This window comes from Perognathus longimembris, chromosome 21 (assembly GCF_023159225.1).
Source record: "Perognathus longimembris pacificus isolate PPM17 chromosome 21, ASM2315922v1, whole genome shotgun sequence".
In the NCBI taxonomy this organism is placed as follows: Eukaryota; Metazoa; Chordata; class Mammalia; order Rodentia; family Heteromyidae; genus Perognathus; species Perognathus longimembris.
In genome coordinates, this window is record NC_063181.1 from 10490377 (window position 1) to 10507026 (window position 16650).

General features: G+C 43.1%; 1 protein-coding gene across 3 annotated transcripts in view; it reads left to right on the forward strand.

Moving 5' to 3' along the window:
* Csgalnact1 (chondroitin sulfate N-acetylgalactosaminyltransferase 1) overlaps positions 1 to 16650 on the forward strand; it is a 211257-nt gene that overhangs the window by 170490 nt on the left and 24117 nt on the right. For all 3 annotated transcript variants that reach the window (XM_048330335.1, XM_048330336.1, XM_048330337.1), the window contains exons 5-6: positions 13743 to 13959; positions 15562 to 15663. In XM_048330335.1, coding sequence (XP_048186292.1) covers positions 13743 to 13959; positions 15562 to 15663 — 319 coding nt within the window. The remainder of the gene's footprint in view (positions 1 to 13742; positions 13960 to 15561; positions 15664 to 16650) is intronic.

The following is a 16650-nucleotide window of genomic DNA, read 5'->3' on the forward strand; positions in this document are numbered from 1 at the left end:
GGGCATGATGCAAACCAAAAGCTCACCAAGTATATAGACACAGAATTCCTCCTTCATGCAGGAGACCCAGCAACCCAGAGCACAAGCTAAACTGCACTGATCTTTGCTTGGAGCAGAGCAAGACAATGTTAGAGTGACCACTTGCTGGGAACAGAGAATTCCTCCTTTTTATTCCCTGTTGGTTTGGGTGTTGATTCTCATCTCAAAGAATGAATGCCTGGAGTAAACCTTATGGAGATGTGCGGTGAAGAGAACAAGGCAGTATTTCTAAGCACACATTTTACAGCCTCAGTGTATGATGCTCGGACCCCTGAACCTCAGAGAATTAGATTTCCCTAGTGTGTGAAGCTCAGGGCTTTGGCATTTGTGCCCTGGGTCACATTTATATAACGTTCACTACTGGGTTCCTACTGAGAGTTAGAAATGTGGGCAATTGAAATATGCTTAGCTAAAGTTCTTTGCATTCATACCTAAGAAAGTAAGCTCACTGTATTGAGAAATGTTCTTTTAAGGTGTGTAACCTGCAAAGAGCTATCTGTCACCCAGATGTTTATATCACACCTGGCTCCTTAGCAGACTCCCAATGGCGGGCGGGGGGTGGGGTAAATTTTTTCTCCTGAAGACCATCTTTCCTGGTATCCATTGAACAAGATCTTTTCTGTACCTGAGACAAGAAATATGGCTCTCTTTTTTAGGCCCTTGTTAAACCTCACAGCTTGAAAAGGAACTTGATGAGGAACACCAGGAGTCTAGGACTTCCATATCTGCAAGGGCTTGAGCAGCACTTAGTCTTGAATAGTTGCCTGGTTAGAACACTGATTTTTTTTTTTTTTTTTTTGCCAGTCCTGGGCCTTGGACTCAGGGCCTGAGCACTGTCCCTGGCTTCTTTTTGCTCAAGGCTAGCACTCTGCCACTTGAGTCACAGCGCCGCTTCTGGCCGTTTTCTATATATGTGGTGCTGGGGAATCGAACCCTGGGCTTCATGTATACAAGGCAAGCACTCTTGCCACTAGGCCATATTCCCAGCCCAGAACACTGATTTTTTAATACCTCTGTGTGGCATTAGGATTTTGGCAAGCCTCTGATGCTATAGTTAAGACATAATCCTCATGTGAGTGAACCTAAGACCAACTTAATGAGGAAAAAAATGAAGTGCCATTCAGGAGTTACAGTACAAGAACGGAAGGAGAATAAAGTTGAGCTGTATCAAGTGATTATTTCTGATAGAACCCAAGCCCCCCCTCCCCCCCGCAGGGGTGCCGGATTGCCGATGCCTAGGTGGTACTTTGATGAGCCACTTTCTCAGCATGGATTCACTCTCCCAGTTCTGGACAGAGGCTGCGGTGCTCTTTTTCTGTTGAGTTGTGGCTAAGTGTCCTTGTTTTTGTTCTGGGGCAGTACACAGGGTCCTGGAAGTCAGAAGACAATTTTATATGAGTAGATCTCTGCTTCCAAGTATCATATTTCCTTATATTTTTTCTATTTCCATCTCTTCACATTACGACAGACCCCATCTCCTCAGAGCAGTCATTAATACCCTCGACCCTTTGAGGTATGAATTTTCCATTCCACATCTGTAGCTCCAACACATAAGCCCTTCACTAGACACGAGAGACTTCCCAGGGTTCCCTCTCCATGTTCTTCTCATAGAAATTTCCACTGTCTGAACATTAATAATGTAAAATGACAAGGGTTTTCTATCCAGGGTCTACTGAGATCATTATTATTCCCCACCAGGGAAAGATGTGGAATGCACTTAGAGATTTGTTTAAGGAGAATAACGAGCACAGAAGTCTGAAAACACTTCTTGATGCCAATGTTGCTCACTCTTGTTTCACATGAATATGAGCCTTCACAGTACAAATAATCCCCGTCACATCAGAGCTCTGGAACATTAACTTTTCTTTAGTGATGCAATTTATAGGAAATTCAGAGCAGTTCAGCAGTAGAGAGGAAGAGGCGTTATTTGTACCATTACTTCCCTCTTAGATTTGCTGAGAAGAGAAGCAGTATGTTCCTAGGTAAGTAGCAATGTCTTGAGATGGAGAGGCAGTTGGCGGGCTGGGGGTGGGGGGAAGTGGATGACTTGCCCTCCATATGGAAAACATGAAATTATGGAAGCATTGAAATAGTCCCCTAAGCAATATCTTCCAACCCTGGCTGCACATTACAGGAACGCAGGGCATACTATGAAGTCGTTAAATCAAAATGTGTGTGAATGGGACTAGAGCATCAATGGTTTCAAAGCTCCCAGATGATTCCAGTGGGTAGCCACCGTTGTGAACTTCTGCTTAAAATAAATCACCACATCTAGAGGAAGACTCTCTTTTGGGCAAAGAGTGCCCAAGCTCATGACTGTGACTGAGAAATGGGGTCTCTGAAATGGTGATTCTTTAATAATAAAAAAAAAGATCAGATATCGTGAAATATAGTTGATCTATCTGCTTAGCAGCTACGTGGCTGCATGAGAATTGGAGGTTTTATTTTCCCCATAGCCTAAAATAATGTTCCAGCATTATAATATGTGTCAAGTGCTTGCGATATTTTGCATATTGTTCTAAGTGCTATATGCGTTCTTTGGTTCTTATGAGAGCTCTGTTAGATAGCTATTTCATTAGGATTACTTTAATGCTAGGAATGAGGACACCAAGGCCAAGAAAGACAGGATACCTTAACCAAGATTATTTAGCTGGGACCTTGAACCCAGGAACCTTATGTTTTTCTCCTGTTTCAGTCTTTTCCCATGCACATAGACAATCAAGAACTGTGCATGTGTACTGTGGCAGGAAGAGTGCTAGGACACTCTTTTGTCACCCAGTTACTGTTATGAATTGGGAATCTATTAGGTGACTGAAGTCCTATCTATTCACTGTCTGACAAATGATTTGTCTCAAAGTAATTATTCTTGGTAGATACTCGATAGTACCATCTCCTTTCTATCATTGATTTAGTTATATGTAGTTTTAAATTTCCATTAAGACTGCTTCTTTTCTAGAAGAATTATTGAGTAATATGTTGTTTAACATCTGAGAATGTAGGGATTTTTTTTCTTTCATGGTATTGATTTGTGAGTTGATTCCCATATGGTCAGAAAACATACTCTGTGTATTTCAATACTCTTAAAATTGTATTCTATCATTTTATAGCCCAAGATTTAGTTGATCTTGGTGTATGTTCCAAGAGTGCTTGAAAAATACGTATCTTATGCTGTCTTGTAATAGAATATTGTTGATTACCTCCAGTTGTCTGGTCGTGTTATTTTTATCTTCTTTGTTGCTCCTGGTTTTACGTCTGGCAGTTCTATCAGACATTGAAGCTCTTAAATTGTGGCTTTGCTTATTTCTCCTTTTAGCTCTGTCAAGTTTTGTTTTATGTATTTTGAGGCTTTGTTACACAGTATATAGCTATTTGAGATCTGTCTTCCTCATAGATGATCTTTTATCATTTTTATAAGACACAAATTTTGTCTTTGTGTTTAGTAATTCTCTTTGTTCTAAAGTTTACCTTGTATGATAGCAATTTAGCCACTCCTATAAATATTATTATTTATGAAGAATATCCTTCTTTGTCTTTTAATGTATGACTGAATTTGTAGTTGGGTTGCGTTTTGTTTTTATTCACCGTGTCAGTCTCTTCCTTTTAACTTGTATATTTAGACCATTTATACTTAAGATACTTATTGATACGTTAGAGTTCATGTCTCCCAAGTTAATTGACTACAGAACCAAGGTACATTTCCTATTAGAGTATTTACCAAAAGATTACATTTAAAATACCTATCAATGAGAACCTGACTAAGATATTGGCATTGCTATTTGATAAATTTATTATTGCCGTGCTCAATTTTGTAGGATTTTGAGGAGTTCTCATTTACTCATTTGTCTCCCTGTTTAGTGGACCTAGAATTCATTTCTGAGGAAAATCCTTGTCCTGCTCAGGGAACTCTCACTACCAGCTTCACGTAGAGACTAAGCAGCCTCAAATTCTGGCACATGCCTCATGGGGTCAGCAGAGGCTGTCACTAATAACAGAAGTGCAGTGATTGGTGGATATCTGTGTTTACTCTTAATGAGCAGCATAGCATATGTACGTGTTATGAATTGGGCAAAGAAGGTAATACTAAAACAGCTGATCAGATTCCATTATGGTGGCTGCCGCTCCATTTTCTTAGGCTGGCAGAGCCTGTGGCTCAGGAATTCAGAAAGGACGGAGTTGAGATGGCTTTGTCCCTGCCCCAGCGTGTCTAGAAAGGCTTGATGGCTGGAAGGATGAGTGGCTGAACAGCTAGACTCACCTGAAGTCTCACGTACTCTTAGATCTGCCACCCAGGCTGTGACAACATGCACAACAGGTGCGCTCACTGGAATGCCTGCGAGTGATCTGTCCTTGTCCATGGCTTCTTTGTAGCCCATGATCTTGGCTCTCTTTCCTTGTCAAAGCAGTCGGTTACACTCCAGTTCTAGAATGTGCGAGGATATAGAGCTCTCCTGATGGGGATATGTGGATTCATCTGGAGATCACGACTCAGATGAAAAAAAAAATGTACTAAGGGAGTACTACCTAAATAGCTTGAGTATTATATAACCCTATGGGTTCTCTAAAAGAAAACCCTTATAGTAGCCATTTTTTAAGGACCATCTGAAAGCCACACATCTATTTAGGCCATGTTATGTTGATGTCTTATGAAATTATTTTTATTATATTCTTCAGTGGTACCACATCAGTCACATGATCCACTAATGAACTGACTGGAGGAATCTTATACAGGCAGTAGCTGTCATAATTCTAACGTTACAGTGGCCTTTCTTCTGGTTTCTTGCTATGTCATGGTCATGGTGGATTGCTATTGTTTAGTAGCTGGTTTGCACAGTTGGGGAAACTGAGGCTTCTGTCATTGACTTTGCCCAAAGTCGTAAAGCAAATTAATGGTGGAGTGGCATTAACATTCAGCTCTCATTTTCTCCCAGGCCAGACAGACTCTGTACAAATTTTCCCTGGCTTTGTTGTCCAAAGGATTTGCCACTAAGTAGGAGAATGGCATGACTAAAACATAGCTTGGCAGTCAGAGTGGGTTGCGCTGTTTAAAAGGACATTCCTGCTGAGTTGACAAGACTCCAGCTGCCAGGATTCAGCATTTAAGTTGTTTCCTAGTAGTTCTTCACCCCAGAGGAAAAATGCTTCTGACTTCTTCCTTGTGGGTCGTGTTTTCCTTGGGGGATCAGTTGGAGTGTGGGTCTGTGTTCATATGTGTTACTCAGGATGCAAAGACAAGTGTCACAAGGCTCATTTTTGTGACTGATCTCCGTGTTTTTTCATGATGTCATGGTGATTATTGGAGCATACTTTTCCAGCATAAGACTCTGATTATTGTGGGTTATGTTTTAGCTATAGTAGTAGTCCAAAAATAAAAAGAAACTCCTACACCAAGATCCAAATAGACCCAACAGCCCATATGCTGCAAATGTAGAGACCTCTTCAGAGATGCTCATAGTCTTCTGTGGTTTCAAATCTTCTCAGGCCATCGACTTCATGTCTTATTACATTCTTTACCTGACCCCTCTCTTGATCTTACAGCTCTTCTGCCTTAATTAAAATACTTCCATGTCTGGGCAGTCTTCCCCAAATCTCTGTGGGGCTGTGGTTTCTCCCAGAGCCTTAGACCTTGCCTTCACACAGTACAAGAGCTGTTCATTTCTGTTTCTCTGCTCCAGTTTGCAACCCCTCCTGGGCAGAGCCCATGTTTTATTCATCATTGTATATTCTAGTCTATTACCAAAAATGGGAGGTGCTTGTGGGTGGACTGAGTGCAAAAGGAGTCACCAGATTACTGGGTTAACAAAAGCAATCTCCTCTATTCATTATTGTCTTGCCTGTGCGGCCCTTGTGGCCTTAGGACATTTGCAAGAAAACATACATTATTCAGATTTCTTTAAAATGCTGCTGGTGTCTGGGCCCTAGCTTCAGGCTTCCTCTGTATTAGGAAGAATGTGTTATGGGGAAGGCAAGGTTAGGAACTACAAGTGTGTATTTCACATTAGTTTTCTTTTTGTGACACTGTGGAGCTAACACAGATGTCTAATACTAACTAGCCTTGTGGGGATTTGGTCACGGCTTGACTCTCATCAGTAATTCCGTTGATTTGGATCATTAATATCATCTATTATAATGCTTAGTTCTTGTTTGTTGTACAGGTCCTGGGGCTTGAACTAGGTTCTAGGTACTGGCCCTGAGCTTTTGTGCTCAAGTCTAGCACTCTACCATTTGTGGCACAGCTCTATTTCTGGCTTTTTTGGTGGTTAATTGGAGATAAAGTCTCACAGACTTCCCTGCCCAGGCTGGCTTTGACCCATCATCCTCAAATCTCAGCTTCCTGAGTAGCTAGGATTACAGGCATGAGCCACCGGTGCCTGGCTAGTTCTTCATGCTTTTGTTATTGTTGTTTTTAGTAACACTAAAGATTCCTAATGCCAGACTGGGGTAAACTAGTACTTCCTGAAAGTTAGTTCTCTGACCTCACTTTAGTTAGGTCTAATATGAGACCCAAGAATCTGGTTTTCCTAAGCAGTATCTGTGTAGTGAGAGGCTAGATGTCAAAATCATTTATTCAATAAATATTATGAGTAGTTGTGGGGCCATGTCTCCCTATGAATGACGTAATTTTAATTACAAAAATAATTACAAATTTTTAGCTAAAGAAAAAAGATCGAGAGGATCAAAATAATACCAAAACATATACACGTGTGTGTGTGTGTGTGTATACATGTGTGCACACCAATGCATTCAATGATTAATGGAGCAAAGGTAAAGGATAATATGATAGAACTGTAATGAAAATTATCATTACTATCATCATCACTGAGTGTTTCTTGTGTGTCAAACACATATTCTTCATATTATATATAATATATAAGTATATATAATTTTATTCATCAGTAGATATTAATCCTATATTTGAAAGACAAATTAATTTCAATGACTTGATCAATAATACTTTATCTTACTCTTCAGAGTTTTAAGGCTAACTTTCCTGATGTGGTTTTAAAAAGTTTGCTCACTTTTTGAAGCATCTTTCTTTTTAAATTATTAGTATACAAGTACAAGGTGGGTTTTATTGTGACATTTCCACACTTGTATATAATGAATTTTGATCAATTTTTCCCTCTCTAGTACTCTCCCTTATCCCTCTCCTCACTTCTTAAAACAATTAAAAGTTTCATTGTTCTATTTCCATACATGCAAATGAACTATTTCAACTATTTTCATCTTCATTTACCTCTCTGTTAGCTTCCTATTGACACTCTCCAACAGGGCCTCTTTTACTTTTCAGCCTTTTTTTCTTAGTGTTTATTAATTGCACCAATAATTTTCACTGTGGTAGTTTTAGATGTGCATGTATTATATTCACTCAGAATAGCCCTCTCTGTGGCTTTCTGTTTCCTACCCTCACAACCCACTGCTGATCAACAGCTTCCTTCAGATACTCCATGCCAACGTTATACATAGTTACGGTGGATTCTGGAATTATTCACCCTCCATCTTTCTTTTTGCTTCTCCTCTTCCCATCTCCCTACATAGCCCCATAGTTAGAATTATGTTCTATGGGTGTGTGTGTGTGTGTGTGTGTGTGTGTACACACACATATATGTTACCTATGTATGGTTTTTCTTCATGGTTTTCTACTGTTGAAAGTCAATTTAAAAGAATAAAGAAGAGCAAATGAGAGTTTTAAACATCTTTTTTTATGGCAAAATTGATTTACCTTGGAAGAGCTTAACTATGACATTTGTCTTAAATTCACATCATACACCCATCTGCCTGAATTCTCCAAAGGCTTCCATTCTATCTATACCTATACACCCTTATTTGTCACAGGAGGAAAGGAAACAGCCTGCTTCTTAAGGAAATACTTAAAAACCAAGGCAATCCTTGCAAAGGTGGTTTGACTCACAGGGCACATAAATTTCTATTTTGGTGGTAAAGCGGTCACATAGCTTGTGTGTGGACAAGGTCAGTAGTGAGCCAAGGACAATAGCTTGGCCAGGAATTCCGTGACCCTTGACCTTTTAACTCCTGTTCATTGCTGCTGCTTCTGTCTTCAGCTTTCTGCCTTCTGACAACATCCTGGGTAGATAGTTCTGCGGTGTGTTTGCACAAAGTCTTGGCAGCTGTTGGGAAATATGCCCTGATAACAGCCACGCGGATTTCCCTTCCTCCCATGTTTGTTCTGGAATCCTTACAGATCTCCGCCCTCTCTCCACCTCTCCTCTCACTGCCTCGCTGTTTGAACTCTTATTGACTCTAGGTGGGCATCTAGCAGGTGTAATTTCTAATCATTGCTTTCTTAAAATAAGGTAATGGAAAGAGATGGATCTGCCATTTTGTCAGATAAAAGAAGAACCAAAGGGGACAGCCAGAGCTGTGTGCCGGGGTCTCGAGCCAGCATCAAGGGAGAAATGGAAAGAGCCCTGATTTCCAGGGCAGTCACATTCTGAGCCTGCGTATCACTTGTGACAAGTCGCACTGAAAGACCGTCAGGAGTTCTTTCCCCCATGTCTTTCATTCGTATGCTTTGCTTCATTTTCCATCTTCGATGTTTGATCTTGCTGCACAGAGGCTTCTTTCTCTCCTTCTTTCACTGTCATTTCTTGGGCTTCAGTGTTTCCCTTTGCAGCCCGGCCCTCATCCTACATTCCTCCAGTCATGTGCTTTCCGGTGCCCAACTTGCAGGCCTCCTTTCCTGTCCAGGGCCAGCGCCCCTTGTCCTCTCCCTCAGCTGCCGTCTTCCCGAGGCCCGAGTGTGACATCACTCGGCCCTGCCATCTCCAGCCCAGCAACCTCTGAGTGTTTTTTGATTCTCAATCCCTTTCTGTGTCCTTCCTCAGCTCTGTCTCCCATTGTCCAGTGTCACCACCCTAGTCCTCCAGTAAGCCTCACAAACGCATTATTTCACCCTTCGATTCCAATGTCTCATCCATTTCCTGCTCTCCAACTGTGTCCTGTTTGGGACAGAGTCCAAGTGACATCGTTGGTCTAATGGAAGTCCTTCCCTGGACTACAGATCCCACCCACCTCTCACCTCATTCCATCTATGCCTCCCAATTAGTGATTCCTTCATCCTTTCCTCCCAACCTGTGAAGAAGTTCCCTGGGTCTTTTCAATCTTTTGAAGAAAACACCCTGGTTAACTCTGTCATTTCCTTCTAACTTATACGTTGTGGCATTTATTCCCTATTTAGCCCACAACCTTCCCTGTCATCTCCCTTTTCCTCTCTCCCTTCCTTCCATGCCACAAATATTCATAAGGGTGGCAGAAAATTCTAGGCTTCAGGGAGCTTCCCATTGGGAGGTGAGGATGACAACAATAATAAAGTGGGTAGGTCTTTGATAAACACGTTCAGATAATGTGAGTGGAGAAACTAGAATGGGGTGAAGGGGCAGAGTGGCTGTGATAGAGGCCAGAGGACCCCAAGACCGAGAAGGTGAGATCTTGAGTTGAGACTTCAGTGGTGAGAATGATCTAGCCAAGCCGGACCCTGGGCAGAGAACACCCCAGACAGAGGGGAAGGAGGTTGAAAAGTTTCTGCTGAGGCCAGAATAAACTTGCCCGTTGCAAGGAAGTTGAAAGAAAAAGTACTCAACTTACCGCTGTCACTCAATTCGCATCCCACCCGGCGTGCATCCGCCTCTTTTCTGATGCCACCATGGGGAGGCCCCCCCCAGTAATCCTCCCCCCAGCATGCCTTACTGAACCTGCACCTTACTGAACCTTGGCACAGTGCTCAGCACTACTGAGAAATCCTTTGCCCTTCACTGTGTTCTCTGACACTAGTGGCTTGAGCCTCCCTGAGTCTGTCTGTTAAGGGAGATGACATGTTATCTTTGGCTCTTGAGTCTGTCTGTCTGTCTACTTATCTATGTATCTATCTATCTACCTACCTACCTACCTATCTACCTATCATCTACTTACCTACCTATCATCTATCACCTATCTGTCTACCTAGCTAGCTAGCTAGCTACCTATCTATCTCTCTATCTTCCTACCTATCCACCTAATTATATTTAATTGACAAATTATCATTGTATACATTTATGTCATAGTTGATGCTTTGGTCTTTGTGTACAATACAAAATAGCATCACTCATATTGAACATATGTCCTTCATCTCACTAGGTTACCATGTGTCTGTGTTGAGAGCATTAGAGCTCTATTTTTGAAGTTGTGAAGTGTATGAATTGTTATTAGTAACTATGAATCTCCAGGCACAGAAAACAGACCACTAATATGTCCGTCTGAGACTTGGTACCTATTGACCAATGTCTTTCTTTTCCACAGCCCTTCCCCTCCCACTTCCAGCCCCTGAGTTCCACCCTCTGCTTCTGTGAATTCAATTGGTTTAAATTCTATACATAAGTGAACACATGCTGTATTTATCTTTCTGTGTTTGGCTGTTTTCACTTAGCATCATATTCTCTATCCCCAACCATACTGTCACAAATGACAATATTTTTTCTTTTGAAATGCTGAATATATATATGACCATTCGACACTGTCTTAATCCACTCATCTGTGATCCAGTTATCCATTGAAGGACACTCAAGTTGCTCCCATATCTTGACTATTTTCAATGATGCCACAATGACTATGGGAGTGAAGACAGCTCTTAAATTTACTGATCTTCTTCTTGGTCCACAGGCTTCCTGGGTAATCTCATGCATAGGGACAGCTTCAGCTTCTATAGTGGGACTGTCCAGATCAGTGTGTTGCCTCTCTTCTGACTTCAAACCTACTCCCTTAGCTCCTCAAATCAGCATAGCCAACACTGAACTCACATACTCTTTCTCACCAGCATTTGGAGTCGCCTTGGTTCTTCTATTCCCTTCCCCACCATGCCATTCTCCCACGGGTCCTCTCCTCTGCAGTGTCTTCTGCCCATCTACCAGCTCCTCTGCCGGGAGTTGGTTCAGGGAGTTCTCACACCCTGCTGTACCAGGCAACTCCTTTCCCTTTGGCTCCAGATCAGAATCATTCCTTGTTATCCCATGAGGCCTGGACTCACCCTGCTAAAACACTAGACTGGGGCTTCTGAGCTCCAGGATAGTCATTCCTGGTGGATGCCTGTGGTCATTCCTGGTGGTACAGGCAGTGTGGCCTTCCATGGCTTTCCAACGTCATCTCCCACCACCCTCCCACACATAGCTGCCTTTTGCACTTCCAGCCTTGCTGAACAGTAGCAACTCCTGCAAACAAGCTGTTCTGGGTTTGTTTTGGTGGTTTATCCTTTCATCGTCTGCACTTGGGTTTTGAGCTTTCCTTTGCACGCACTCTCTGATTTTGTAGTCTTTCCAGACACCCACACGGTCTTGTGTTCTGTCAAACTGTCCTTACCTCCGCCAGGCGGAGAGAGCCTCCTTTCTGCTCTGTAACACCAAAGGTGGACTCTCTTAGGTGCTTATTACATTATTTACACTTGTTTTGTATATCTACATGGCTCCTCTAATGTGTGAATTCAGCTCCTACCATTCTGCTAACATGTTCCTCTGTTTCCTCATTGAGGGCTAATTGTCTGAAAGAATAGGCTTTGAAGCTAACTACTTAAGGTTTTCAAAGCCATCCTTTGAGCATCCAAAGCAATAACTCTTCTCTCTGCCCATGTCTGGTCTCAGCAAAACTCCCCCAGCTTCCTTGCCGATGGGAGCAGTAGAGCAGTATGCTTGTTACCCAAGGAAGTGGCAGAGGCTTGGGAAGGGGCCATGTCTCTGTGGCAGGGTCCTCCAGTCTCTCCAGTCACTGTCAGTGCGTTGCTCGTGTTGGATCTCAGACAGGTCCTGCAGGATGGTGGTGGGAACAAAGGCCACCATGAAAATCCACAGTGCCAGACTTACCTTAAAGAGGTCTAAGGCTATTAAGGCCAGGGCTAGAGGAGGCAAAGCTTGTGGAAGGTGAAGGTCAGAGAGGAGAACCAGGCCATGTGTGTGGAGAAGATAGGAAGTTGCAGGAAAGGAAAGAAGAGGGAAAGTGAAGAAGGAAGAAGTGGCCGGTGAAATGCTTTGGAGAAGTTTCCTTCCCTGGGGGTGGATTTTTGTAGCTACTTCATGAGCGGGTAGTGTGTTCTGAGCTGGCATGGAGACTAAGAGAAGGAAGGAGCTGGGGAAGTATGGAGCAAATTAAAGATCAAAGCGTCTTTGGTGGTTTGTTCACTGTGACCGGCTAATTCTTTTTCCTGATGTTCAGAAACATTTCCACCACACCAGTGAAGCTAGGAAGGGGGGAGGGGATACATTCACGTAGCCCATGGAGGTTTGTCCTCAGTGTGGAGCTGAGGTGCTCAAGTCATGTCTTCAGCCTGACTAATGACACAAGTGGAGTTTCAGGAGCCATGGCTGGCAGGGTTTCCCAGGAAACTTCTGTCTCCTTCTGTGTCTTGTGAATGCACCCGTGACAGCGGAGGAAGGGCAGGGAAAGCGGATGGGTCCACTATGGAGATTTACTGCTGGGCTCTACATTTCCATGGAACGATTTACCCCCCCCCCCCACAGGAATTTGTGGGGGAAATGAGGCCCAGAAAGGTAAAGGGTTTTCCCCCTACCCCAGTCAATCTACCGGGTTAGATTCTGCACCTAGGCGTTGTGGCTTGAGCTGTGGGCTCTGAAGCTCTGAGCTCTGCTTAGAGGTAAGAAGGAAGGGTGGAAGTAAGTACATGTGAGCCTCCCACTGCACTGGAGACTTCAAGTCTTACCTGCTTCCGTGCTTCCAGAAGCTTCCTTGTATCCAGCACCAAATGCCTTCAAAATATCCTTAATAGATCACTACAGTCAGTTTTTTTATTGTTATTGTAAAGGTGATGTACAGAGGGGTTACAGTTGCCTATCAGGTAATGAGTACATCTCTTTTTGGACAGTGCCACACCTTCCCTCATCGAAGTGATCATTTTAACACTTTCATTGGGAGAGGGGGCTGGTCCTGGGGCTTGAACTCGGGGATTGGGTACTACCCCTGAGCTTTTTTTTTTTTTGCTCAAGGCTAGTGCTCTACCACTTGAGTCACAGCTCTACTTCTAGCTTTTTTTGGTAGCTAATTGGAGATAAGATTCCCATGGTTTTTCCTGCCTGTGCTGGCTTGGAACCTTGGTCCTCAGATCTTAGTCTCCTGGTAACTAGGATTACAAGCATGAGATACCAGCGTGCAGCTCCTATTTTTTTCCCCTTAAGCTAGGTCTCAATATGTAGCCAAGATTTACCTAAAATTCACCGTCAATTATCTCAGCTTACCCGGTGCTGGAATTATAGGCATATACCTACATACACCACAACACATTTTCAGTACAATAATTTAAGTATTATATTTTTAATATAATAATAATTTAAGTATTCTTCTCATCATATCACAGGAACTGTGAATAATAGAAAAGAAATAAAAAAGCAAGAACACATCCCACTCTACCTTATTTTGGCATATTTGCTAATCATCTTTTCATGAGTGCACCTGAAAAATACAGATACAGTTTTGTATCTAACATTACAAGCTTTTTTGTTGAGTTTTTATTCTCTGTAATTTTTAAAGTGGTAGAATTTTTATGTGTTTCGGCATATCAATGGAACATTTGCAGTTTTCTAATAATTGTTGGACATAGAGGTTAAATATTTCTTTTTAAAGACCACTTGTGCTCAAGTTTGGTTATAAAAGACAACTTAGCAGCCGAGGGTCATTTCTTGAATTTTATCCCCTTGTCTTTTCATTAACAGGCATCTACCGAACAGAAAGAGACAAAGGGACTTTGTACGAGCTCACCTTCAAAGGGGACCATAAACACGAATTTAAACGACTCGTCTTGTTTCGGCCCTTTGGACCTATCATGAAAGTGAAGAAAGAAAAACTCAACATGGCCAGCACACTTATCAACATTATTGTACCGCTGGCCAAGAGGGTGGACAAGTTTCGGCAGTTCATGCAGAACTTCAGGTTGGTTGGTTTGCGTGTGTCTACCTTCCTTGTTGATTTCCCTCACCTCCCTTGCCAAGTACAAAGGCACCTTTGTCTTTCTGACCCGTTCTGCTCTCTCCCTATGAAGTTTATCATTTGTATTACTTGCCTTTTCCTAAAGTCATTAGAAAATGCTTGATGGGCAGGTTGACCTTCAGTGTGAAGCATGGACAGGTAATCCCAACTATGTGGAAGGCAGTGATAGGAGGATAGTGGTCTGAGACCAGCCATGGAGAAAAATGTGAGAATCTATCTAGAAAATAGCTAAAGAAAATAAAAGCGGGGGGGGGGGGGGGACGGGCAGGGAGTGAAACATTTAACTTGCATTTAACAGTTCTTTGGGGCATGAGGACACATAAAAGATATTTCATCAGGCCTCAGTAAATTTGCTCATGAGGTTTGGAAGCATAATAGTGTTTCCCATAAAAAAAAATCTCTCTTTTTTTTTTGTAATGGAAGAAATTCAGAGATAAAGATCCAACAGCAAAGGTGAGGATGGTTTCAAAGGCGGTGAAGGTGATTTTGTTTAAGAGCAAAATGGCTGAGTCAACACACTTCCCAGCAATGGACACCAATAAAACAGGACGTGGGTTTGAGCTGCTGAGGCTCACATTCCCTTGGTGAGGCCACTGTGGGCTTGGACACAGGTACAGGGGTCCTTGTGATCCCAAGGGATGACACTGGGGCATCCATGAGAGGAAATGGCACGTGAACCCTGAGAGAGTCCCACATGCACCAGGACTGGACAAGGAAGGGCCTGCTCCAGTGAACACCCGTGTGAGAAAGCACACACAGATACACTCACACACGTGCATGCACATATACAGAGCATTCCCAGAGCAGAAAAGCAGACCAGAAGAGCTAGTGTTACTGTTGAGAGAACAGGACATGGGCAAACAGCAAATCAGCTTTATTGAGGAAGCACGTCTAGACCCATCTAGAGCCAGGGGCTGGCCCTGGGCAGCTGGTTCTGGCACTTCAACTCTGGGTCTGGGTGTTGTCCTTCAGTTTTATGCTTAAGGCTAGCATTCTACCACTGGAGCCACAGCTCTACTTCTAGCTTTTAGGTGATTAATTAGAAAATAAGAGTCTCGTGGACATTCCAGCCAGGGCTGGCTTCAAACCTCCATCCTCAGATCACAGTCTCCTGATAGCTAGGATTACAGGCCTGAGACACCAGTGGCCGGCTCCATCTGCATTTCGGTTGGTAAGATCTGCATATTTAAATTGCATTGCTTTCTTGAGTCACCAATGCCTGGCTCCATCTGAGTTTTGGATGGTTAGATCTGCGTATTTAAATTGCATTGCTGTCTTAACAAAATAAAACAAGTTCTGGAACTGGGGATAGTGAGCCAGGAATATCTTGGATCCACATTTCTGATCTCTTGGCAATTGACTTAGTTAATTTCAAATCCTTTTGTATCTTTCAAAAAAGAAGGGAAGAATAGGAAGGGAAAGGAAGGGGAGGGGAAGGGTAAAAGGAAAGGGAAAGGGAAAAGAGTAGGAAAAGTAATAGTTCGTGCCTTGTCTGTTAATGTGAAAACAGGAACCAGATGCCAGTGTGTGTGTTTTGTTTTCCAGGGAGATGTGCATCCAGCAAGATGGGAGGATTCATCTCACAGTTGTTTACTTTGGGAAAGAAGAAATGAATGAAGTAAAGGGAATCCTGGAGAACACATCCAAGTGAGTAGAGTGTGGCGCGGTGAGCAGGTGTCATGGTAACCACCCTGGCAGGGCCCCCCCCCCCCCCCCCCCCCCCCGCTGAATCTCATGTTGCCTTTTGTTTTCCTCCACACTGTGGGCAAACCGGGAGATTGATTGCTGTGTGTGCAGGGGAATTTAGAGCCCTCTGTCCCGGGGAGACCACCCTGTCTGACACTGGTCTTGATTGTGTAGGGCTCATGGCTGTGACAGTGGAGATAAAATGCCTGGACAGAAAATGTGGGGTGCCTGGGTTTCTGCAGGCTTCTCTGAGCTCCGGTGTGACCAGAGGTGATCACTGTCAACACTGCAGCGTCGGCTTTTAGGAGAGCCAAGAGCCAAGCTGGGCGCCCGCGGTGAGCTCCGTGTCGGCCACAGCTTGAAAGGCTGAGTGATTGATACTTATGCTCAGATCTCATCTACAGTAGCAAATGGCCTCTCCCTTTGCCTTTCATTCATTATGCTCTTAGAGATGTTAAGAAGCCGGGGGAGATAGCTGAGGCAGGATCGTTGATTAAACTTGCTCAGTTGAGCAAAATCTATATTGAACCAAAACCTTTAGACCCACGATTGTGTATTCATACCTCTTTGATCAATGATAGGGAGGAGTAAATATATTCAAGGGCAGAGAAAGCAGATATTTCTCTATCAAAATAAATCGATAACCCCACATGGCACCTTGTAGCAACGAGGAAGCCACAATGGTACTGTCACCCTCCACTCTGGTATGCATGGGTGTTTGCAGGCCTCAGTTGAGTGATCAGGTGGGTGGATTTTATATCAGTGATGCTTTGAGGGTGATCGGTAGTAAATCAGAATAAAAATTGTCATGCCCCTATGCTGTTGACATAAGCAGGAGCGTCTGATTTGCATTTCTGGCAAATAGCAGTAGGATGATTGTGGAGGAATGAGATCTGAAGATTGAGAGCAGGGTTTGGGTTTGCTCGCAGGTGGCATGATCACTTTCTA